We start from the raw sequence: 27,521 nt of genomic DNA on the forward strand, positions 1-27,521 counted from the left end.
TATCGCTATGTGTGATACTTACCTCCGACCGGCTCCCCCGCTGTCTGTCGCTGATCGTGTGAGATCAGCCGGGTCCATTTCTCGTCGGGCGCTTCCTGCTGGGCTTCCTGCTGGCGCCTACGAGCGACGCGTGGACGCGGGCGGGAGGACGTCAGGATCGCCGCGTCTGACAGGTAAGTAATGACCGCTGCTGCGTCGCTACATCGCTGTGAGATCTGCCTGTGTGGCAGCTCACTAGCGACCATTTAGCGATACACCAGCGATCCTGACCAGGTCGTATCGTTGTCGGGATTGCTGGTGCATCGATAAATGTAAAGGGGCCTTTAGACCTGCTTGTAAGTTCCAAGTACAACGGATTCTAAAAACGGGTATTGACGCAAGAGACTTGCGCAAGTTTCTCGCATCACACTTGCAAGTGTGACCCCGGCCTAAGAGAGGAATACTTACCCACATCATCATTTTTTGTCTAGTGTTCTCCGTAGCTTTCTTACATGTGATTTAAACAAAAAAGAATAAACACGAGTTCTTCCACAACATTTTCCATTCCTTTAATTATACTTTTTTTTTTTATTTGAACAGATCATATAAAGGTGAAAAAAAAAAATCAATCCTTCTAAGAGCTTTAGTATGAATCCTCGGAGATCCAATCTTTGGCGAAGAGAAAACAAACTGCATTAATCTGCCCTGTATGAACTTGGTCTAGAGGGAAATGTTAGTTTTTTTTATATTGAGTCCTGGTTTTTCTTTAAGTATATGCCAGATATCGATATTTATACAAAAGGATTCAAAATGTCTTTTTATTTAAGTAGTTATTTGTGGTGATGTAAATTAATGCAATTTAACAAACTATAACCGGAAGGTAAAGGTTCCTACATATTTAATATACCTTGTACTACAGAATAAAGAATAACATTCACTGCTCTAAAATGAACCGTTTTCCAAAAATGTTAATTAATAACTGAACCACTTAATTCATTTTGCTATTTTATCTATCGTTCCTAATTAAAATGATAAAAGTAATAAAAATACTAGAATACATAATATTGTAAAATACAATGCCAGCAAGAATAAAGGAAAAGCAAAGCTTTAAAAGGTCAGTCACCAAATGGAGAACCAAGTAATGTGTGAAAGTGAAGGATCAGAAGCAGCTAAAAGCCCCTTCTAGTAACCAGGCCGCTGATAATGTACTACACATATCTACCATCAGGTGGCACTATTGCTTTGCCAGATGATGATTTGATGTAACCTGCCACAATTCGCCAACATACTGTAGTATTATTCTCTGTGTTCACAGACGTCCAGAGCATAAAACTGTTATGCTGCATTTTGTACAAAAAACACATTTATGACAATTTATGACAATTCCTGGCGCTTGATATTTGGACAACAGGGATGGAACGAGAAATACTATTAAAAAAACCACTAAAATATATAAGAACGAAGAAAAATAACAATGTAACTAATCAATATGCAATGCGAGGGGGAAATACGTTACAAAATATGTCTGTATTTATAAAAAATAAAATCAACGCAACTGATATTTTACATATAATCCAGACATCAAATCTGTGAATGCTACAAAATGTGTTCTGAAATGGTTCAGACAAGGTAAGTGAAGGGTGGCGCGGAGCCCTAGATGACAGCGCTGCCCGGCTGTTATTTGCTGTTCTTTGCACCGTTGGGTGCCTTGTTGTTACTGTACATATAAAGCTGCTGTGTACAGGGGGTGGGAAGTCCTCCGCTCCTCTGATCCATCCCGTAAGCTCAGTGACGAGAAGCCGCTGCTCTATTTATTTTCTTTACACAAGTAGCTGCGGATTGCAGAATTTAGATGGATTGATCCCTCCAAATCAAAACAAATTTTACCTAAATAATCCATCAAGCATCAATGTGAAGGACTGAATTCATCACTGTAATTATTCCCAGCCTTCTTGAACAGTGCACAGCTCCGAGAGGTGAAAGTTTCAGCTTTGTCAACTGCACAATTAGCCTGACGTTGCCACAAATAACCTTAAATGCTCTGCCTTGTGATCTGTGGCTGTCACAACATACATTATAGTCTCCGAGTGGGTACACTGCATCGTAAGTGACCGAGCCTGAAAACACAGTAGCTTTCAAGGTTGAAAAACATCTGTGTCTGAAACAAGTCATCTATATACGATAAGGTTAATTAAGCAAAACAAAAATTGAAAAAAACCCAAAAACAAACAAAATTGAAGGAGTGGCTAAAAAACACAACTGGGAAATTTATACTGTGACCGCCTCATTCCCATTGTCACTCGTCTATAACCCAGTATTGGGCAATTACTCTATTTTTACATTGCATTTTCTTATGGGATCAAACTGCACCGGCATAATATTCTTTTTCATAATGAAGTTTTTAAATCATTTTTAATTACCTTTCAAAAACCACATACTAGCTCTACACTTGACAAGATGCAAAAGAGTCCTTTTCAACAAATGTTGCACTATGCAAGAGATGAAATTTATGCGGCGGGGCTGGAAACCTGCATTAATGTACTTTCTGAAGACGCACAAAGGAACTTTTTACTGGGTTTATGCCTAGGTAAAATAGCTGCTCGTATGTATTCATTTAATGCGCTGAATGAAGCATATGACTGGTAACACTTTAGTAACTGATGGGAAAAAAAATCCTAAAACACCTTGTTAGGGGGGTTTGTATGAAAGCATGAGGTGTGATCTTCATTACTACAGTCCAGAATATATCAATTCATTCCTTACGCTAATGCCGCCTGCTAGTGATGATTAGTGAGATATACAAGGCACACAATTGATATTAATTGTGAGCTTCAAGCTCCTGACACGGACAAACCTGCCTGAAACCTACCACAACTTCTATTATAGAACCAACGGGAGATAAACTACTAGTAGCTTCCCTTTACAACTTGTTTCACTTGAACTATACATTTTTTTACATAAAGAAAAAAAATCTTTGATAAAATAATATTTAGAGTCCAGAAACCATGTGATTGTAAATACATAAATATTCATCTTAAATACTTATGTCCATCGAACCCTATATTACATATACAGAATAATGTTAGTTTTAAATATTTCTGACTAGTTTTATACAGCATTGTTCAGGATACACTCACATCAGCTTGTCCCTATACAATCCACTTTCTCTATTAAACAGAACAGATTTTCTTTAAATATCCAGCTTTTAGGAGTCTTTCACCTGTTCAGTGATTTTAGTATTTGCATCTTATTCTCTAGACGTCTTGTGACGCTTTTTAAGTTATCCTTCTTTTATGTCTTTTTTTTTTTTTCATTTTTCCTCAACAACTTTGCTTATCTTGAAGTTTTCGAAAGATTCATGAAATGGAACTTGTACCAAATGTTGCATTATTTGGTGCATCTCGCTCCATTCCTTGTCTGGATTGAGTTTTCAGTTTGGTGCATTTTTGTGACATTTCAAAGCCTGTGCGGCTTTAGGTGTTGAAAAGTTGCAAAAAATGGAAAGACAAAAATCAAAGCAATTTTGATTGCGACAAATTCATGAATCACATAATTTATTTTGAAGAATTTGTCACCCTAAAAAAAAAAAAAAAAACAGCGAATACCATATCACAAAAAAAAAAGAAAAGCAACTTCAATAAAGCACAAATGATGAATCAGGCCCAAAGAGTATAAAAAAAAATTAAAAAAGAAATTACATAATGTTGCTTTAGAGTTTTCATTCTAAGGTATGTGCACACTGCGCCTGAAACCTGCCCGAAAGAAAGCACTTAAGTGCTCAAAAGAATTAACACATGCACTGCACTGTCAATCCGACTTGCTGGTCATATGCTCAGCCGCCGATTCAGGCTTCGAAAGTCTTGAAGTGGTTTAAAGTGACTTGACCATCGATCATTTATCAGCGGCTTCAGTTCGTAAGCCGATCACTAGTTTATACAGTATTAAAAAAAATGTAATCTAAAAGACGTCATGTGCACCTACCCTATGTGTACAGAAGCAACATACTCATGTTTCTTTCATAAATGTGATAAAATAGGACCTGAGATATGTAAAGCACCGTTATCCAGACACACAGGCAAAGCAATGGGAGGACGGTGATGAAGAAAGTCTGGCACAGCCTAGATTGCTAGGTTCTTACATTATTGTGAATTATACATCATTGTGCCACATTTTTAAAACAGAAATGTAGGAGTAGGCAATTTTTTTTTTGTGCAAAGCATACACACCTAAGTACATAAGGAGATGGATAAGGTCCAATGAATCTACTGCAATTAATTCAGAGATGGACATAAGTACAATATCATATTAATGCCCAGAATTAAACTTTTCAATCAAATGGTTACATTATATATACACACAATCATGGCCGAAAGTGTTGATGTCCTTGAAGTTGTTACACAAAGTGAAGTATTTCTCCCAGAAAATTATTGCAATTACACACGTTTTGCTATACACATGTTTATTTCCATTGTGTGCATTAGAACAACATAAAAATACCAGATGGGAAAAAAGGCAAATTGGACATAATTTCAAACAAAATTCCAAAAATGGGACAAAATTGTTAGCACCCTCAACTTAATATTTTGTTGCACACCCTCTGAAATAAATAACTGCAAGCAATCGCTTCCTATAACCACCAACAAGCTTCTTACACCTTTCAACAGGAAATCTGGATCACTCTTTTTTTGCAAACTGCTTCAGGTCTCTCATATTTGAAGGGTGCCTTCTGCCAACATCAATTGTAAGGTGTCTCCACAGGTGTTCAATGAGATGTTTATCTGGACTCAATGTTGGCCATTTCAGAACCCTCCAGAGTTTTGTTTCCATCCATTTCTGGGTGCTGCTTGAAGTATGTTTGAGGTCATTGAGCTGCTGGAAGACTCCTGACCTAGGATGCAAACCCAACTTTTTGACACTGAGCAATACGCTGCGACCCACAATCCTTTGATAATCTTCAGATTTCATGTTACTTGCACATAGTCAAGGCACCTAGTGCCAGAGGCAGCAAAACAACCCCAAAACATCTTTGACCCTCCACCATATTTGATTGTAGGTGCGGTGTTCTTTTCTTTGTAGGCCTCATTTCATTTTTGGTATACAGTAGAATGATGTGCTTTACCAATAAAACTATCTTGGTCTCATCTGTTCACAAGACTCCCAAAAGGATTTTAGTAAACTGCAGTCTAGCTTTTTCATGTTTCTGTGTCAGAAGTGGGGTCTTTCTAGGTCACCTGCCAAAACGTTTCATTTCATTCAAACGATGATAGAGTTTGTAATTACTTTGATGCACCCCGAGCCAGCAAGACAGCTTGAATTTTATTTGAACTTGATTGGAATGCTTATACACCATCCAAACTATCCTGTGTTGCAACCTTTCATCAATTTTTCTCTGCTGTCCACATCCAGGGAGATTAGCTACAGTTCCATGGGTTTTAAACTTCTTGATTGTTGCGCACCATGCACGAAGGAAGATCAATATCTTTATAGATGGACTTTTTACCTTGAGCTTGTTGATATTTCTCAATCATTTTGGTTCTCAAGTCCACAGGACAGTTCTTTTCTCCTCTTTCTGTTCCCCATGCTTAGTATGGCACACACAGACTCACAAAGCAGAGTCAACTTCTCTCCTTTTCATCTGGTTTCAAGTGTGACTTTCATATTGCCCACAACTATTTCTTGCCACAGGTGAGTTTGAATGAGCATCACATGCTTGAAATAAAGTTGTTTACCCACAATTTTGGAAAGGTGCCAACAATATTATCCCGACCATTTTTGGGGTTTTGTGTGAAATTGCGCCCAATTTGCCTTTAAGTTAATACCATACGCACACACAATCTTCAGGTCAAGAAATACTTCATTTTCTGGAACAATTTCAAGGGTGCCAACACTTTCGGCCAGGACTGTGTGTGTATATAAAATATTATATATATATATACACACACACACACACACACACACACACACATATATATAATTTGAAAAATCAAAATATTAATATTTCTTCACTAATGTAGCGATAAAAGCTCTGCCCTGTAAGAGAAGGAGACTGAAGTTGGGAGTCTCAGTCTCACCATTTTACATCTGTGTAAGGCTTCCTGTTTCTGAGATGGGATAATCTCTTTACTGCATGCTGAATGTAGTCATATATGTGCCCAAATCAGATTGGTCCCTGTATATCCCTGTATATTAGGAGCATCTGCAGAAGAAGGATATAAGCACTTGTACAGGTAAAGCCTACAGTCTTCTCTGGGTGGTCTGGCTGCTTCGACTTCTGCGCAGTATGAGAATCAAATTAACCCTTTACAAGCTGCTGTGTCCTACTATTAGCAGATTAACCGCTATATAAAAAGCTACATCCTTTTCTTATAACTGATTGACGATGCACAGGACATCTCACTGAAACAGCAGTACCGTAGTTAGTAATAAGTAAAGTTCAGACTCTTGCTTGAAGGGAATAGCATCTCACTCATTCACAGCTAACTGGAATGCATTAATGAAATGAATCACTTTGCTAATCTGTTTAGCCTATTTTTTTCATAAATTCTTCTAATTGATTCTCCAATTTTATTCAGTGGTCAAAACGACATGAGAAAACAGGTGAATTGATGAGTTCACCTTATAAATTCTTCATATCTAAGGTCAAGGCTTCATTTACCATTCATATACTTTACAGAATCATCCCCATGCTCACAGTGGGTACATCCCAAACTTCATCAGATTTTGAGGTCACTGAAAAAGTCACACTAAAAATGTGCTTTTGCAATACTGAGAGTAATCAACTAATTTGCGAATGAAAAGGCTAAAAACGTCATCTACTGTCACTTTTTGCGTTTTTTTTTTTTTTAATACTGATGCATCATCTCTAAACTTTTGTATACCTGAAATGTATGAATCTTGTACTTTTATTTTTAGCCTCTTTTGTGCATCCAAGTTTAGAAATCAACCACTTTTTGACAAAAGATTACACTTTGATGCAAAACTGCATGAAGGCGGCACACGAGTGTACAGTGTAGGACAACGTTTTGACAGTACGTCAATCAAATCTGAGTAGCAGAGTAAATGTGAGTGAGGTTTATGCTTCGTGTGCATGGCGTGTTACCCCCTTCCTACTGTACAATGTATGGTGTACAGAAATCATCAACATGCAAATCACATGAACAAGCTCCATACAAATGCTCGGCCAACAACGGATGTTGGAAGATTTCATTTCTAAACCTTGTAAAAGTGTGAATACAGTTCTGGACAATAATTCAGGCTGTAACTCAGGAACTGTACTGTAGAGAACCAGAAAGGTCGCTAACGCCACATATAAATTAATCTGTAAATATATGTGTTCAGATATGCTGAAGCTGGAAATACATTGTATGGTCTTAAGATTGTAACTTCGCATTAGTGTCCCTTTCCTATTGTTTGGCAGTAAGTAAGACCCCACAGGAACAAATGATGCGGTCAGCCAAAGACTACACACTTCTGAAGGGACTGTGGTCAAAAGGCAATTCCAGGAAGAATATAAAATGGGGAAATAGTGGCCATCTTTATTGGCTGATCGAGGCCACAGATGAGTTGATTTGGGGCCAATAAGGCTTAAATCAGAAGAAATAAGGAAATAAATAATAGTAATGTGTGTGGCCTGAGATCACTGCAGAACACACAATGACAAAGTACTCCAAAATGCCGTAGAACTCGATATTAAATAGAAACTCCAATTACACAAAGGAAAACGGAAATCGTTTTTCCAGTTAAAGAGTGTTAAGGCTACTAGCCTTTTAGCAAATTGCGTATTTGTTATATTCTTGTTTAATGCATATTTGGAAAATCCATTTTGTTAGCTTTTTCTGTTCAATTACATCAGTTTTATTTTTTACAGGTCAAACATTGATCTGCTAACATGTGAAAAATTAAAACCTTTTCATGGATTGTCCGTCGTTTATCACATGAGTGCAATGGATACATTTAATATACCGTGAGAAACCACTTACTGTTTGGATTGTCTCCAATGCCGTTGCTTTTGCCGTTCCAGTACCACAATAGCAGTGTGGCATCTCTTGATCCTGAGAGTATGTAACAGTCTCCTCCAATGTAAGATTCAGATCGGGCCAAGCATGTTACCACATCCCAGTGCCCAAAGACCACCTGAGTTAGCTTGCCTGCAACGATAACAGTACATTTACCCAATATGAAGAAGAAATGTTATGAAAATAAGCAAACTGAATAAAATCAGTGTCATCAATTATGGTACTTAAAGGGGTTGTCCGGGCTTTTCACATAATCTCAGTACATATCTGGGCTGCAGAATTATGACAATAAGTAATTTACTTTCTGTCACTAGTTTGCACGGTTTTCTAGATATTCTGAGCAGAACGTCCAAGGGGGGGGGGGGGGGTGTTATGGCATTGAAATGAGAACTAGTCGTAACCTCCTACTCTACTCCAAACATGCCCTCTATAGCAACAATCCCACCCTCCATGGCTACAGGCCCTCCCAGTCCACATGAAGAAGCCCTCATCACACAGTAACAAATCCTCCCCCTCTAGCAGCCTCACTGCAGAGAGCAGACCACCCAGCTGCTCCTCCCCCAGACACACGCTGAACAGTGATCTATGGAAAGTGAAACTAGTGAGGAGGTAAAATCATCCTGTATTCTGGGACAGGCTGCTCCCATCAGTATTTGTGTCATTAGAGACACAGTGCTCACACATACACTGCACCAAATCTGCTGCTGTGTGAAGACATCAGTGACACAGAGCTGTCTCATTCACACAGCAGAGGCTTTGTCACACAACAGATTACATCAGTGACTGCCATCCCCTGTGCAGATTAGAAGCTGCAGACCCCCATCAATGGCCATCACACAGTCTGTTCTCACTGCTGCCAGCAGCCTGGGACAGTGAGGGGAGGAATTACTGATAATGAGTTATGTATTGTAATCATGGAGTGGCCCAGAATACAGGACGATTTTCCCTCCTCACTAGTTTCACTTTCCATAGATCACTGTTCTGTGTCTGGGGGAGGAGCAGCTGGGTGGTCTGCTCTCTGCAGGGAGGCTGCTAGAGGGGGAGGATTTGTTACTGTGTGATGAGGGCTTCTTTATGTGGACGGGGAGGGCCTGTAGCTATGGAGGGTGGGGTTGTTGCTATAGAGGGCATGTTTGGAGTAGAGGAGGAGGTTACGACTAGTTCTCATTTCAATGCCATAACATCCCCCCCCCTTGGACGTTGTGTTCAGAATATCTAGAAAACAGTGCAAACTAGTAACAGAAAGTAAATTACTTATTGTCATAATTCTGCAGCCCAGATATGTACTGAGATTATGTGAAAAGCCCGGACAACCCCTTTAACATCCTGACTATCCAACTATAACTGGATCTCTTTTCAAAACTAAAATTTACATTAATGATCTGAGTCCCTGATGGGATGATGTGGGATATTAGGGGTAGTAGTCTGGTGGCTCTGACTGATGGGATGATGTTGGATATTAGCTGTAGTAGTCCGGCGGCTGTGACGGGATGATGTGGGATAATAGAGGTAGTAGTCTGGTGGCTCTAGCTGAAGGGATGATGTGTGATATTATAGTGAATGTAGCTATGCGGAGTGGGCGGGGCTCTGCACTCAGCTTTATATATATAGATATAATCATTATAATTTGTTATAACTAACCGTAGTTAGTTACTATGCCAAGGCAGCGCCGGGCTCTTCAGCTAGTGTCCAATAAATAGATGTACTATTCCTGATCTAAGGCTTCATTCACACACAGCATTTTTGCTGCGTTTTTTTAGGATACGTTTTTCAGCTGCAAAAGCTTTTTAAAAAATCACATCACTTGAAAGGTTTTTGAGCTCATAGATAATGTTTTCAAAAGCAAAAGCAGATTAGAAATCTGCTCTATCTATCCATTTATCCATATCTGTCTATCCATATCTTATCTGTACCAAAAAGAATGAAAGCTGGGTAGCACACAGACTAACACTCCTTTTTTTTTTTTAGCACCAGTCATAGCTGCCCAAAAAGATGCCCAGGACAGGCATTGCTCGTCTTCAGTAACACATCAACATCAATTGATAGTTGGAATAAATAGACTGCATTCATCAACACATTTTCTTAAGGTGCAGGCTTTATTTTCAAGTGTAGGGGTGTGCAGTATGAGGTTCTGCAGCTGAGGTGTGCATTATGAGGTTCTGCGGAACAGTATGAGGTTCTGCCCCCCCCCAGGTTTGATCCTGGCTAAGCCCATGGTGTGAATGTAGCCTGAGGATCTAGGCTTGGTCTTAGCTGAGAAGTCTGTGCTGCACTCCAGCACCAGTGAAGCTCCTCCTCTACAGACAAGGGTACAAAGTAAATATGTTCTATCTAAATATCTTGATTATTGTATCATAAAAATGATTAAATGTCTGATGTTCATATTATACTACAATACATTTTTCACTTAAATATAAGCAATATATGTGGGAGTCGGAGTCGTGGAGTCGGAGTTGGAGTCGGTGTAAGGGAAATTGAGGAGTTGGAGTCGCAGGTTTGGCTTACCAACTCCACAGCCCTAGTGTCTAATAATCTATTGGGAGATGGATACGAGAATGACTCTAGCCAATGATTGTATTTAACGCCTTCTCGCTGGAGCCCATTTTCGTTTTTGCGTTTTCGTTTTTCACTCCCCTTCTTCTCAGAGCCATAACGTCTTTCTTTATATATGGGCCGTGTGAGGGCTTGTTTTTTGCGGGACGAGTTGTACTTTTGAACGACACCATTGGTTTTAACATACCTTGTACTCAAAAACAGGAAAAAATTCCAAGTGCGTTGAAATTGCAAAAAAGTGTAATCCCACACTTTATTTTTTTTTCACCATGTTCACTAAATGTTAAAACTGACCTGCCAGTATGATTCTCTGGGTCATTATGAGTTCATAGACACCAAAAATGTCTAGGTTCTTTTTAATCTATGTGAAAAAAAAATTCCAAACTTTGTAAAAAAAAAAAAAAAAAAAAAAAAAAAAATTGCGCCATTTTCTGATACCTGTAGCACCTCCATTTTTCGTGATCTCTGGTTTGGTGAGGGCTTATTTTTTGTGCACTGAGCTGACGTTTTTAATTATATCACATTTGTGCAGATACGATCTTTTGATCGTCCGTTATTGCACTTTAATGCAATGTTGTGGAGACCAAAAAAAAGTTAACTCTGGCGTTTTTACTTTTTTCTCGCTACGCCATATACCGATCAGGTAAATCCTTTTTTTCCTTGATAGATCAGGCGATTCTGAACGCTGCGATACCAAATATGTGTTTGATTTTTTTTATTGTTTTAGTTTAAATGGGATGAAAGGGAATTTGAACTTTTGTTTTTTTTTATTTTTTAGTATTTTTAAAAACTCTTTTTTTAGTTTTGGCATGCTTCAATAGTCTCCATGGGAGACTAGAAGCTGCCATTACTCGATCGGCTCTGCTACATATAGGCGATGATCAGATCGCCTATATGTAGCTGAATTACTCACTTGCTATGAGCGCCCTCCACCAGGCAGTGCTCACAGCAAGCCGGCAGTGACAACCATAGAGGTCTCCAGGAGACCTCCGGTTGTCACGCTAGCCCACCAGAGACCTGCAATCACGTGACGGGTTGTCAGAGTTTAACAGCGGCATTTAACGGGTTAATAGTCGCGGGTGGATCGCGATTCCACCTATTGCTATTTCGGGCACATGTCAGATATTCAAAGTCCCGGGAAAGATGTGGGCTCACCGCCAGAGTCCACATCAAAGGGAGAGAAATGACATGCGCAGTACTAGTATGGTACATGTCGCAAAGGGGTTAAAGCATCAACGGGGAGACTGATAAAAGTATGGCTCTACCTGACATTAATGTATGTGTATGCTTTATGAACATTTGTTTTGTCAATAGTGACTACTAGAGATGAGCTAATTTGTTCGGGTTCTCTCTTTTTCGGCAAGCTATACCGCTTGCCGAAAAAGCTGCAGAGGGAACCCGGCTTCCTGGGTCGCGCCGGGTGAACAGCTGATCGGCGCCGCAGCTGCATGCGTCACAGCTGTGTCAGCCACAGGACATGCATGGAAAGCCTGTTTGTTGGCCTCTACATGATTGTGCAGTAACTGTCACACAACCGTGACACATGCAGCTGTGGCGCTGATCAGCTGTTCACCTGGCGCAATCCAGGAAGCCGGGCTTCCTCTGCAGCTATGCCACTTGCCAAATAAGAGAGAACCCAAATAAATTCGCTCATCTCTAGTGCCTAAAGCATCTAGATGGTTAGAGTGTGAGTGCTCCCTCTTCAACCCCTTCGATACTCTGAGATCATGATTGTGTGGTCCTGATGGTTGACATGGCAATACAAGGACAAATACCAACCTCAGAATCTGCTATACCAGCCTGTTCAGAGGTAAGCCATATTTAGGGGCCAACATTAATTACTATCATATTACTTTGCATTTATTCCAGAAAAGCACCTTATGGGTTAAAAAAAACTACCTAATCGCAGTTTTGAATGTGTTGAGGGGTACTGTTTTTAAAGTGGCATCACTTTTGGGGATTTTCCAATAAATAGGTCCCCCAAAGTCACTTCGAAACGGAGTAGGTCTCTAAAAAATAAGTTTTGTAAAAAACCTTGAAAAAATGAAAAATTGCTGCTACATTTGTTAACCTTCTAACATCCTAACAAAATAAATGGATATTTTACAAATGGTGGCGATTAGTCATGAGTGAGTATACTCGCTCATCAGTAGTGGTGATGTAAAGCAGACAAGAGGGAAATGTTATTCATTAACTATTTTATATGTTATGACTATATCTGGATTAAAGGAATAAGGCTGAGTGCAGACGGAGTTTTGAGCCCTGCGGATTTTTCAGTGCAGAATGGAAGAAAACCGCAGGTCAAATGACCTGCATTTTTCCTGCGGATTTCTTCCATTTTTCACGCGGTTTTCATGCGGTTTTTGTGCGGTTTTCCATTGCGGGTTTCCCCCTGCGGATTTGGTGACAGGGGAGATAGAAAACCGCACAAAAGAAGTAACATGCTGCGGATTTTGTACCGCAGGAAAACCGTGCGGAAAAATCCGCAGCGTCTGCACAGCGTTTTTTTTTTCCATTCATTTTAAAGGTACTGTACATCACAATGCGGATATGCAACGTTTCTGCGCGGTAAAATCCGCTGCGGAAACGCTGCAAATCTGTATCGTGTGCACACAGCCTAAGCATTCAAAGCTAGAAAATTGCAAATTTATTTTTTTTTGTAAAATTTCTGATATTTTTATAAAGTGAAGAAAATATTGACCATTAACAAAGTACAATGTGACATGGAATTTTTTTTTTTAAATCACTGGGATATGTTGAACGATTCTAGAGTTAGGCTTCTTTTACACTTGCCGTGTTTTTGCGCCGTTTTTGCGGCCCCAATAGATTTCTATGGGCTGTAAAATTTCGTCGGAGCGCCGTACGCCGTATGGCCGTATTTACGGCCATGAAAAAAAATATCGAGCCTGCTCGATATTTTTCACGGCTTACGGACACGGCCCCCATTGAAATCAATGGGGCCGCAAAAACAACGGAACATTGCCCAGTGTGTTGATTTTGCGATGCACCGTGAAGACCGTATTTGCGGAACGCCGTATTTTTACTAGGACACTCCCATGCACTTCCTGGTTATCACTTCGAAGGCCTGCAGAAATTCGAGAAATTTTGCGGCAGACCGTGAAAATTACGGCAATATGGCCCGCAAAAACGGGCTGCAAAAAACACGGCAAGTGTAAAAGAAGCCTAAGTAACACAAAGTGACATTTTTTTTTTTTACTTTACACTGCAATCCTGTTTCAAAAGAAACAAATGACCACAGTCTCAATCCTCTAAAGAAACGTAAAGTAAAAAAAATAGAATAGCTCCACAAAACAGCATCTAGATTCCCAAGTACATTGAGACTTAATAGACCATACTGTGATTGATATATATTGTTTGGTAGACAATACTAATTTTTATTTTTATAGTGCCAACATATTCTGTAGCACTTTACAATTCAGAGATTAATACAGTGAAAATAAGGCTAAACTACTAGATTAGAAAAAAAAAATACTAAAATAAATATTAAACATAAAATATATAAAAGTAAACAAGTTAAACATTTGCTTTTCATGAATGTAACGTAGCTATTAGCCCGGATTGTATTTTGTATTAAGAGGTGTCCCTGATAAAAGAACAGAAATATGGCATTAGCTCAAACAACAGTATTTCCCTTTTTTGACAGAACACATTTTCTAGTTATTCAATTTTATTTGACAGCCCTGTTGCAAATAAAAAGAAATAATGGAGAAAAAGAAAAACAGACACAGGCCCTTAGCACTGCTGGATGTAAAAGGCCGACTGAAAATAATTCCCACTGCCAGAAGAGGGTTTATGATGCCTTTTCTGTATTGGTTCTACTTAGAAAAAAAATGATTTACGCCACAAGAATTTCCTGTTACAAGAATAAAAACAAAACAAGGAATGCTAAAAAAGAAAAGGGCCCCTTTATTCAGAAGTGATAGAATATAATTGAATAGAACACTTATTGTGCGGCTATACATTACATGGGTTGTGCACATGTTTGCCCGGCTGCTCGGGCTCAAACAGCAAAAAAGCAAAGGTATTTTCCCAATCTAAGTGATCTCGGAGGATGCAAGCATGCCTGTCACAGGAAGACTAAAATGTGTATGGCTCCAACTAAACTGGATAGAAGATAAAAAAAAAACTCTGGGAATTTTAAAAGAACTGGAGCCATTAAACAGTCAGAAACACACTGTAGAGTTTCTTCCCTAACAGCTTTCACAGACGTGTTAATCCCATGTCCCACATGTCAAGAGGAATACTGTGAAATCCTTCAATGTACAAGTGCAAGACAAAAAAAAGTGCATTTAGCAAGTTAAGTAGCATACGCCTCAGAAATGTGTGATTTACAGGGAAGTACAAAAATATGCTGCAAAATGGGTTAGGAAGAGTGTAAAAAATCCACAAAGATGAAATATGTCTACACGTGGTAAACGTTCCACAAGCACCCACCCCACCGTGATATCCTGCACAAATAATCTATTCCTTGTATTTTTCTAAGCAGCAAAATAAGAAAGATATGAGGAAATGTGCAATACTAGATAATTGACCGCAAGATGGCTAGATAAGAATAGGATATACACACATGAACACAGTATACCGATAAAAATATACGCACATTTACGGTACTTTAGAGGACCATTTACTATCAATCGCTGAGTAAAGGGAAAAATATCTAAATAAAAACATGATCATAAATTTTATTATACAGCCTTTAAATGCATAATATATATACACTCACTGGCCACTTCATTAGGTACACCTGTCCAACTGTGTGTTAAGACTTAATTTCTAATCAGCCAATCACATGGCGGCAACTCAGTGCATTTAGGCATGTAGACATGGTCAAGACAATCTCCTGCAGTTCAAACCGAGCATCAGTATGGGGAAGAAAGGTGATTTGAGTGCCTTTGAACGTGGCATGATTGTTGGTGCCAGAAGGGCTGGTCTGAGAATTTCAGAAACTGCTGATCTACTGGGATTTTCACGCACAACCATCTCTAGGGTTTACAGAGAATGGTCCGAAAAAGAAAAAAAATCCAGTGAGCGGCAGTTCTGTGGCCGGAAATGCCATGTTGATGCCAGAGGTCAGAGGAGAATGGGCAGACTGGTTCGAGCTGATAGAAAGGCAACAGTGACTCAAATTGCCACCCGTTACAACCAAGGTAGGCAGAAGAGCATCTCTGAACGCACAGTGCGTCGAACTTTGAGGCAGATGGGCTACAGCAGCAGAAGACCACACTGGGTACCACTCCTCTCAGCTAAGAACAGGAAACTGAGGCTACAATTTGCACAAGCTCATCGAAATTGGACAGTAGAAGATTGGAAAAACGTTGCCTGGTCTGATGAGTCTCGATTTCTGCTGCGACATTCGGATGGTAGGGTCAGAATTTGGCGTAAACAACATGAAAGCATGGATCCATCCTGCCTTGTATCAATGGTTCAGGCTGGTGGTGGTGGTGTCATGGTGTGGGGAATTTTTTCTGGGCACTCTTTGGGCCCCTTGGTACAAATTGAGCATCGTTGCAACGCCACAGCCTACCTGAGTATTGTTGCTGACCATGTCCATCCCTTTATGACCACAATGTACCCAACATCTGATGGCTACTTTCAGCAGGATAATGCGCCATGTCATAAAGCTCGAATCATCTCAGATTGGTTTCTTGAACATGACAATGAGTTTACTGTACTCAAATGGCCTCCTCAGTCACCAGATTTCAATCCAATAGAGCATCTTTGGGATGTGGTGGAACGGGAGATTCGCATCAGGGAAGTGCAGCCGACAAATCTGCGCCAACTGTGTGATGCCATCATGTCAATATGGTCCAAAATCTCTGAGGAATACTTCCAGCACCTTGTTGAATCTCTGCCACGAAGAATTGAGGCAGTTCTGAAGGCAAAAGGGGGTCCAACCCCTTACTAGCATGGTGTACCTAATAAAGTGGCCAGTGAGTGTATATATATATATACACACATACACACACACACACACATATATATATATATGTATATACACACAGTCTGTGAATATCACATACATTGAATTTATGAATGTACAAAACGTCATTCCCTAAAGCATAGACACATTTAGAACACTAAAACGTACCTGTGTCAGTGGAGTACACGCGAAAACTTTTGTCCCAAAAGCCACACACTATAATGAAGCGATTGTCGGCTATGATCACAAAGCACTGAGAATGAACCTGGATGCTTTGGTCGAGGAGGTCTGATATTTGCCGTCTATGCATTCCGGTGTTGTTGGCTACAAGAATACAGAAAACACATTGTCACCCGTTATTATCGCTACTTACCATTTTTCTTTCCACTCTACTTCTATTCTTCTCAACAGATTGTGAATTGGCAAAGCAGAATAGAAAACTAATCTCCAACACTTGACCAGCTCAACAGACAGAATCAAACAGTTCATCCAGTGACTTCAGCCTCTTTAGCTATAAAAGCGCAGCAACAGATATCGGCCCTAATTATGCTGATAAAGAGTGAGTTATTTGCTTGGCTTGTCTTGTAACTACATAATCTGGCCTTGCTAAACGGAGCTGCGGCACATTACTAATAAATATGTAGCAGGAAGAGGAGAGACACGGCTCCAATGAAAGTCAGAAAATGTAACAGAAGACGCTTTTAATCCTTCCTCTACATTACATTCCATTCACCTTCCAAACCAACTATTGGTAATAAAACACTCTGAAAAACAGCTACTTTCACTTGGCCGAGGTTTGCCGACATGTCTCTTATGAGCAATCTTTGGGTGGCTTGAAATATATTGCTAAACAAGGCTAAACCATGTACAAAAACAAGCAAAACAGGAAGAATACGATAAAGCCGAGCTTTAGCTGACAAAGTACGTTCTTTTTCCTAAGCAATCATACTATTTAAAAATGAAGCATGGGCCTTGTAAACGACCTCTGGATGGAGGGTCTGGTGATCGAGAATTGATTTTTAGTAACACTACAGAGGATTCCCACCAGAAGAAAGCACAATCAAATCAACTTCTATTCGGTTTAGATTTACCGTATTTTTTTTAATTGGCATACAGTAAATACCATTTGGAACACTTGAGGACCTGATTTTCTGTTAACCTCCGCCTATGGTTTACAAAATGTACAAAATTAATAAGAATTCACCAGATATGCTAATGGTACTTTTCATTTAACTCCTTTCTCATATAGAAATGTAATGCATTCATCTTTTAAGACTATGACTAGGTAAACACATCCATTCTAGGCCAAGTTTATATGTTAATTTTGACTGTCGATACGTTCCGATAGCAGTTTATCTCCGAGAAAAAAAAAAAAAGATGCTCGATTCCCCATCATCTGACATTGGGTCGGCACAGTCAGTGTGCCATCTTCAGTCAGATCTCCAACAAAAATCTAATGATTACAGGTATTCTTTAAAGATAACTCTGGAAACAATAATGGAAAGAATACAGTTCCCAACTATACTCAATGAATAAACAATTCTTCCTCCAAATGGTGGAAAGCAACACACAGTTTATAATTATGCTTCCAGCACATCGCCTCCACTGGAAAGGTGATAATTTGTTGATTGGTGAAGCTGACACTGCTGAGACCCGCGCCAATCGGCAGAATGGGGACGTTTTATCCTGGAAAAAAAAGCTTCCAGCTTTTCCAGCCATCCCATACAGAATCCCGATCGGTGCAGGGACACCAACTGATCAGCATGTTTTGACATATTCTACAGATAGGTGTTGATTTGTTTTCACTGGAAACCCCTTTAAGTTTACATAAGTATGATATTTACAGTCTGAGGGAAGACACTTATTTTTTATGTTCAACAAAGACATGTATAATACATCAGCTAAGATTTTTCTGTAAATATTAAGTCTGAATTATTAAAGCACTCCAACATACTTTTTATTCATTAAATGTGAGTATAAGGTCATGTAATGTGAGTGTATTAATATTCCCACCTACCACTGCTCTCTCTGGTGTCCAGCGCAATTGCGACTAGCCGTTCACTATATGCAATATGCATGAGCCGGAAGTCTCTTTTACAATGAGCATCGTCCAGATGGTCAGTCTGTAGAACGGTGACATCACTGACAAATAAGAACGGCGATGGGCACCGGAGAGAGCAGCGGTAAGGGAGTATATTAATACTCACACACTATGTTACATGCATATAAACACAGACATTTAATGAATAAAAAAGTTAGTGGGAGTGCCTCTTTAAATTAGGCTACACCATCCACAACTGTAGTAAATATGGCACATGAATCAATGCAATTCCCATTGCAGAGAACCTATCAAGGTCATGACTGTGTTCTCAGTGCAATTTTATAAATGCTAAATTAAAGCACAAATGTCCTTAAAGGGGTTTTCCAGTTTCATACATTAACCCATAGTCTCAGTGAGGTATAACAAACTGTTCTTTTACTGGCCCTGCCAAGGTCCAGTGCTGCATCTTATTGGTGCTCTGGTATTTATTGATCAGCTGCAGCGGTGATGTCATGTGCAGATGCCCTGTTGCCTCTCTAGACATGTCTATTTTCAGTAAATAATTGTATTTCCCTTGAAATAACAATTTTTAACATATTTAAGAAATTTGAGTTGGGTCATCATGTATAAATTGACAACTGGGTGAGATTTTGAGGGTCCTCTCTCCTCCTGTACCAGTCGTGACTTGTATTGTTTAAGATTACTGTACTTGTTTTAATTATGTATACCCCTCCTCACATGTAAAGTGCTATGGAATAAATGATGCTTTAATAAATTAATAATAGGGGTGGAGGGAACCTACACAATCTAACACTAATATCAGTGCTGGCGGTTCTAGGCTGTATAAGGACACAGTGAGAACATGAATGTATTTATTAATTTCTAAGAGAATTAACAACGGAACAGCATAATGTGGCTTTACAAGGAAAAATGCATTTTAGCAGAAAAGTCAAGACTAGTGGTGGGTCGTCTATGGATACAGAAACTACTAAAAAAGAAAACAAAATGCAACACTACCATACATAATCACCCTTAAAATGCTTGCAATGAAAAAACATCTTGCTGAAATAACTTTCAGGTTGACGTTATTAGCTGTGGTTTGGAAGCCTTGCGAATAATGAGGACTGTTGTGCTTCTTTACGAGCCAATAACGTGTGCCTCTTGTGGGTAAACAAGTCGGTATTGTAGTTTATTCTAGCCGGGATTTGGATTACAGCTCAGAGAGTCTGAGCGACAGCATTATGACTGCCTTACCATACAGGTTGCTGTGTTTGTCTTCTAAGGTTTCAAAAACTATCATTTGTAAACCACTATAATCACACACGAGCTATTGTAAAAGAGAAGTGAACAATTCTGCCTCTTCCTCAATAATAAAGAAAAAAGTCAGTCTTAACCAATTTTCCATTAAGGTTTTGTATTGTATTGATAGTAAAAATTCATCTTTAAGTAGGCTTTTTCCATCTATATATTTAGTGAGGTTACAAATGCCATATTATATTGTAAAATAGATTCAAACCTTGAAAGATTTTGACACTTCTAATAAGCAGGAGAAAATAGATCCAAAAGTTTCTTTCTGCTCCTGGTTTTCTTGAGGAGGCCATGAACAATGCAAAAATATGATAAAGCCTACTACTCATTGTCTAGGAATATATGGCCCAGGAGCTCATGGGTGATGTTCTTTGACGATTGTATTTACCAGTGTGATTGTTCTATAAAGAGATCAGATAAAGGTTTGGCAATGTAAACAGCTGTGTGCTTTCTCCACAGTGCACAGAAGATGGCAGTAAAAAAAGAAGAGCTAAAAACTATCGTTACTTCTCTGCTGAGCCGTTTACATGATCAGATAAATTGTCCATAATGAACGGTGATCAATGACAGCGAGTAGTGATCAGTGAATGTGCTCAGATGAGGTGTTATCAGAGTATGCTCGGGTGTTATCCGGGTGACTCCGGCGTGCTCGAATGTTATGTTTGAGTCCCCGCAGCTCCCTTTCTCTCGGCTGTTAGACAGCCACAATACATCCAAGGACTGCCTAAGAAACAGGTAATCCCTGCATGTGTTGCGGCTATATAACAGCCGAGAGACAGGCAGCTGCGGGGACTCAAACATAACTTTCGAGCATGCCGGAGTCACCCGGATAACACCCGAGCATACTCTGATAACACCTTAACTGAGCACATTCACTGATCACTAATAGCACGTAGTTCGGCATAAGTTTAATAACATTTACATGGTGCAATTATCATTTGTAAGAAAATATTTACATTATTGTTGAGAAAACAGCCTTGTAATACAAGGGGGATGTGTTGCTCACAATTAAGTACAGGGTGGGCTATTTATATGGATACACCTAAATAAAATGTGAATGTTTGGTGATATCAACTTCCTGTTTGTGGCACATTAGTATATGGGAGAGGGGGAAACTTTTCAAGATGGGTGGTGACAATGGCGGCCATTTTGAACTTGGCCATTTTGGATCCAACTTTATTTTTTTCAATGGGAAGAGAGTCATGTGACACATCAAACTTATTGAGAATTTCACAAGAAAAACAATGGTGTGCTTGGTTTTAACGTAAATTTATTCTTTCATGAGTTAGTTACAAGTTTCTCTTTGTTTACAGCCATTAACATGTCGCAGAGGTTAACACATGAGGAGCGGATAGAAATTGTGTTGATGTCTGGTGAACGCAGTACCTGGGTTACTGCAGCAGATTTCAATGCAAGACACCCTACACAAGAAGGCTGTCACCATTCCCATTTTATTTAGGTGTATCCATATAAATGGCCCACACAAAAAAGTTTGCCTCATCACTGAACATAATGTTCTGTGTAAATTGAGGGTCCTGTTCGAATTCTTGTTTTGCCCATTCTGCAAATTCAGGCGTGCCGATCTGGGTCACCAACCATTCCTATTTTATTTAGGTGTATCCATATGAATGGCCCACCCTGTATTTTTATGTATACATTACGGATGATTGCTGCTCTCTGTGAACGGCTCTTACCTTTGCTTCATTTTCACTAGATTTCAGTTTACTTTTGCATTACAAATTGCAAATATAAATAAATATATACACATATACAGTATAAACACATATATATGCTGGTTTTGTCAAGGAAATCTTTCTTTAAACACTCCACTAAAAAGCACATCAAGTTCTAGCTCTCTTGCTCCCGCTAATGTTCTGTTTGCTATTTTCTGCAAATATCATGTTCTCTTGTATGGTCATGGTGGTGGGTCCATAGAACATATTCGTCATAGCAGAAGGAACTTTTTGTAACTACCTGCACATGTAATTACTTGTTGAGTGATTTTAGAACCCCAGGTAAGACGTCAAATGGTTTCTAAACAATCTGGAATGCTATAGCATGCAAAATACACAGAGTAGGATCACATATTGTGTTTTTGCATTTTTTTTTCTGTACCCAAACCAGGGTAGTGGCAGTAAAAATGCGGTGTACAACTTGAAAGTTTTTACTTGTTTTTTTCCCCATTACTGTAATTTGAAAGAGTAAAATATGCAGAAAGAATTCTGCATGCTGTGGATTTTAAAAAAATTACAAACCGCTCAAAAAAACTCAAGGTAAGAAAACGCTGCTGTGATTGAGAGTTTTGAAATATAATTCACTTTGTTGGTATTGTAAAACGCAGGATTTTTTGCACAGAAGAAACGCACCCAAAAGAACTCTGCAAAAAGGCTACATGTGAACATACCCTTAAGGGGACCTGCAGGGAAAGAAATTGTTAAAGGGGCTTCCAGGGGAATGTTAATGTAACAGAGCAAGACAAAAAAAAAGCTAAATACTATAAAATACTTTAATTTGTCATTTCAAAAGTTATTGGGGACAAATGTATTTTTGATTACGTTAATATTTAATAATAAACGTGAACGTTTACTATGAATCTGTTTATTGGGTAAAGAAAATTAAAAGTATAGCTATCCACAAAAATGGCTTAAAATCCTTATTTTCAATATAATAGGAACCATATTTTATATTATATTGGTAACGACATACTACAAGTAACTGAAAAGGGTAGTAAATATATATATATATATATATATATATATATATATATATTGTGGCCCCAACAAAGTATTATTTAGGCTGGAAAATATGTAAAAATTAAGAAGGTGCTTAAGTTTGTGAGCTAGAACTGACAGCCTGCGTTTCATCACATGCGAGTTATCAAGTAGCAGTGGGGATACATATGTACTAACATGTCTGATACTCCCCGTCTCAAGGTTAATATGCTTTATAAGAGATGAAAGTGAGACTACACTGCAGACATGAGTTATACAAAAGAAACTGATATGTTTATGCGCCAGAAAAATGAAAGTAGCTGCAACATCAATACTCCTTCATTCCACTTTGTTCAGCATCAAATTCTTTAGTAAGTAAATGTTCTCTTCTCTGCGGGTGCCATCAAGCTTGTTATTTTCCAGAACCGCCTGAACTGATTTACATCTTGACTAACGTTACATAAAAAGAGCGTCTTCGTGACATTGGTTTGTCCCTGTTCTATTTTTCCAGGATCTGTGTCTTTCTCCAGTGTCTGATAACTCCGCTTCTCCCAGCGATTGTCAGACTTTCAATGCTCAGAAATTTGGTAAAAATGTTGCATTGTGACTACTCATTAATAGAAATGAAACAAGCATAATAAAAGCCTGTTGGTTATTCCGAAGTATAAAAAGATGTAAGTACTATATAGTATGATGATTCATTGTTATACTACATATGTAACCACTTCCATCACCGCAACATAAATATTAATTACAGTCAAATCCCCTGATGATGCTTGGGGCGAAACATGAGCGGGGTACATTTTTTTTTTTTATAGCTAAGCATGTACCGTTACCACTGTTTAAACACTTTATACTGATTACATTCCACTGTTAGGGTATGTGCACTCGCTGCGGATTTGGCAGCGCGGATTTTGTAAAATCCGCAGGTAAATCTGCAGGTCAAAAGACCTGCGCTTTTACCTGCGAATTGGCCTGCGGTTCTGCCCTGTGGTTTTTCATCTCCTCAATGGAGAAGATGGCAAACCGCTGCGGAATCCACAGAAAGAATTGACATGTCAATTTTTTCTGCGGTTTCAAAACCGCAGGAAAACCGCGCGGAAAAATCTGCACCGTCTGCACTGCGGCTTTCGTTTTCCATAGGCTATAAAGGTACTGTACACCGCAGCAAAAACTGCTACACCCTCAGATCCCCGTCTTTCTTACCAAGTAAATTTTCCTACCTACTGTTGCCTTTGGGCTACTGAATATCGCTGAGAACCCATCACTAGTGCAACGAGACAGCATGGTTTATGTTTAGCTCGCAATGCTTTCATTTTCATGCACTGTGCCTGCATTTGCCATCTTTTTGCGTGACCATCTACACAGCAGTTTCTATATTGTTTGTGACATTACTTAGTTGATTTTCTACTTTCATTTTATGCTTTTCTTTTTAACTATCACTATTTTCTTTTTTTGGTATATTTAATTACTATGATGGACAAGTCCTAAGAAAATTATAGCGGTTTTAGTCACCGAAAATATCTAACCCATAACTCAAAGAACTATATATGTAAAAGACTATTACTAGTGGGCCCCATGACCTGAGATAGGGTGTATAGGGACAGGCAGGGAAGAAACTGTTTATCCATTTCCTGCTACCCCGAGTCCCAAAAGGAGGAGTACAAGGTATGTAAAATATAAATATATAAGACCAACGAATATATGAAAAATGTAAGTTAAGTATTTTCTCTTGCATTCTAAAACAAAAAAAATAAAACTGAAAAAAAAAAAACACAAGTTAAAAACACCTGCACACAAGCACATTTTTTTTTAAACTTCAGCATTTTCTTTTTGCAGAACAGAACGCTGTGAATTCACATTCGATAAGTGGCAATGCAATTTTTTTTTCTTAGCCAGCAAACAGAGCTTTCCTGCTGTTCGCTTACTATTATCAGGGGACTCACTGATAGGGGAAGCCTAGCAAACGCTATGATAATGAACTGAAGCTCATCCATTTCCATCCCCTGCACATCGGTCAGAACACACACTATAAGTCACAGAAAGGCTGCTTTCTACTTCTGAGGAGGATAAACCATATCTCATTGCCCATCATCTTGACTCCTCACACAAGGGAAGAGCAGACAATGACAGACAGGAATGAGACGATACTTCACATGCTCATACAGACCCTGATGTTCTGTACGCACATCTATTAATCTTCTAGAACAACATTTTCACACATCCGCAACATTTTCTCCTTTGTCAATGAAAAGAAAAAAAAAAAATAATAGATAATATAAGGCTATAGGAATAAAGTGGAATATAAAAATAAAAAAGGGGCAGCTCCATTAATTTATGAAGCATGCAAGGCAGCTCCATAGAGAAAGAAAAAAAAAAAAAGGATTGATTTTGACAATAAAGCCCTGGCACCAAGGTTTTATTTCTCTGCACAGAGAGGAACCTTACTGTTATTATGAAAATTTCCCTAGGAGAAAAAAATGCCACTCTAGCACATTACCAAACGCCAATTCATCATAACAGGGCCTCGCTCCTGCTCATCAACAAGTCTGAGTGATGAAAAGATCCAATATTATCCTGACAGTGTTTCATGCGCCATTCTCAATCACACATTATTACGGCATCCATATTAATTTTCGGTGACACACGTCCTAGGCCTGTTCAAATTAGGCAAGCCAACGAGGGGGAGTTGATGAAATACCAGCATAGCCACAGCTCATTGCATTCCAATTTGCATGCAAATGGTTTATCAGGAGAATTCCATTCCAGGCAACTGGCAAGTGAAAAACAACAGTAATCTACACTTCAGGGCTACCATACAGGGCTTAATGAATCGCAGAGAGAGGAGAAAGTGACAGACCTATGAGAGGATCGATCTCCACCGGCAGCTGGTACGGTTGGTCCTGCACAGCACCTTGATGGGCTAAAGGAAGGGGGAAAACGGTTTAGTTCATGGAATAAACACAGAATGTATGTGTATATATAAAAAGGGAAGTTCCAAAGTGAGACAATGAAGGGAGCAAGGACTGTTCAAGGTAAAAAAAAAAAAGAATGACACAACAAACAAGAGCAACCATTGTGCTTGAAAAAGGCTTCATACCTAGGCATCATTAAGAAGCTTGTTTTTCACTTACATTTTCTATCCATTGTCCGTTTTTACTGATATCCTGTATGGAAATCACCCATACAAGTCTATTGGTCTGCATCATGGTAACCATATGTGGTTAACATTGCAATGAACAGGAAAAGCTTTGAAATTATAGATTTAATTTTCCATATGTAAAAATCACTACGGGTAAAAACCGACACACTGACCAAACACTGATGAAACTTGGATGTAAAATGTGGATGACACTAGAACCATTTTTTAGCGTAAGTGAAAAAACAGTGACATCTAAATGAGACCTTAATGGTAAATAAAACACCACATTTTTACTATATATATATATATATATATATATATATATATATATATATATATATACATACACACACACACACACACAAATACATATATATCTACCTAAATATGAACACTATATAGAAGTTTAAGGCAGGTGAGGAAGAAATGATGCAAAGTTTGAATGCTTAAAGAAATAGAAGTGTTAATAGTATAATGTTACTAAATGTTCTAGGTGCACTTGCATGCAGTTTTTGAAGAACCTAGGGAAGAAACTCAGCAATGGATATTGGCCCCCTCCCAGACTAAAAACACCAGCCATCAGCTGCACCAGAAATTCTGTCGCTTAGTCTTGGCTCTTTCCACTGGCTCTGGTGAGTTAGCAATAGTTTTGGGTTTGATGTTAGCTGTTATATGACTGCTGACATCAAGACTAGGGGTTAGTAATGGAGAGGGATCTATCAGACGGCCCCATTACTGACCCCATAGTAAAAATAAAGACACACACAGAAGAGAGTCTGTTTAAAAAAAAAAAAAAAAAACACTCCCCGACCCTGTTTTACTTATTTATCAAAATGAAACATCAAAGTTATTCTCACCTGTCTGCCGATAATCCACATGTCCCATGACAAGGTTCAACTCCACTACATCTGTATGCATTGCTGAGCGGTGGCATGATGCGACCGCTGAACCTGGCATCCAGGACACAATGAGCTCAGCGTGAACACGCCTGTGTGTGACCGGTGATTACATCATTAAGGTTAACACCGGTTACATGCTGCCACGTTCTTACTCTCAGTTCAGTGTGTCCTAGATGCCGGGCTGAGCGGTCAAATTATACCACCGCTCAGCAATGCATCCAGATGTAGCAGAGTTGGCGCTCGCTGTGGGACATATGGATTATTGGTGGACAGGAGAGTATGATTTTTTATTTTTACATTAAAAATGGGTACATGAGGGCTGGGGTGTGCTTTTTTTTTCAAGTAAAAGATTTTGCTCTGTGTGAAATTTTTTTTTACTTCTACTTACGGAGTTAGTAATAGTGGTGTCTTATAGACATCCATCTCCATTACTGAAACCTGGGGCTTGATGTCAGTGAACATAAAATAGCTGGCGTCAACCCCAAAATTATTATCCCACTTGCCACAGCACCAGGGCAAGTGGGAAAAGCCGGGCAAAGTGCCAGCATTGTCTCATCTAATGGATGTACCTTTTCTGGGGCAGCCGCTGGCTGATATTTTTAGGCAAGGGCAGGGCCAATATCCATGGCCCCTTCACAATCTGAGAATACCAGCCCCCAGCTGTCTGCTTCAGCTTGGCTGGTTATCAAAATGGGGGACTGAACGCAGTTTTTTCTTTTATTATTTAAATAATTTAAAAAAGAAGATGGGAACCACTCCATTTTTGATATCCAGCCAAGATAAAGTTTACAGCTGCAGGCTGCAGCCCGCAGCTGTTAGCTTTAACTGCGATGATCATCAAGAATAGAGGGACCGCACGTCTTTTTTAAATTTATTTTTTATACAGTGCACCGCAGGCCAATCACAGCCATGCCAATACTTGACATGGCTGT

The 27,521-nt window shown here is 39.1% G+C and overlaps 1 protein-coding gene across 2 annotated transcripts in view; it reads right to left on the reverse strand.

The window, feature by feature from the left end:
- Positions 1-27,521, reverse strand: part of LRBA (LPS responsive beige-like anchor protein) — a 920,035-nt gene that overhangs the window by 41,640 nt on the left and 850,874 nt on the right. For both annotated transcript variants that reach the window (XM_073576254.1, XM_073576253.1), the window contains exons 50-52: positions 25,409-25,471; positions 16,657-16,812; positions 7,959-8,126 (exon numbers count right to left, since the gene is read on the reverse strand). In XM_073576254.1, the coding sequence (XP_073432355.1) occupies positions 7,959-8,126; positions 16,657-16,812; positions 25,409-25,471 (387 nt within the window). The remainder of the gene's footprint in view (positions 1-7,958; positions 8,127-16,656; positions 16,813-25,408; positions 25,472-27,521) is intronic.

Source organism: Dendrobates tinctorius, unplaced genomic scaffold, assembly GCF_039654945.1.
Source record: "Dendrobates tinctorius isolate UK_male_01 unplaced genomic scaffold, ASM3965494v1 ptg000008l, whole genome shotgun sequence".
NCBI lineage: Eukaryota > Metazoa > Chordata > Amphibia > Anura > Dendrobatidae > Dendrobates > Dendrobates tinctorius.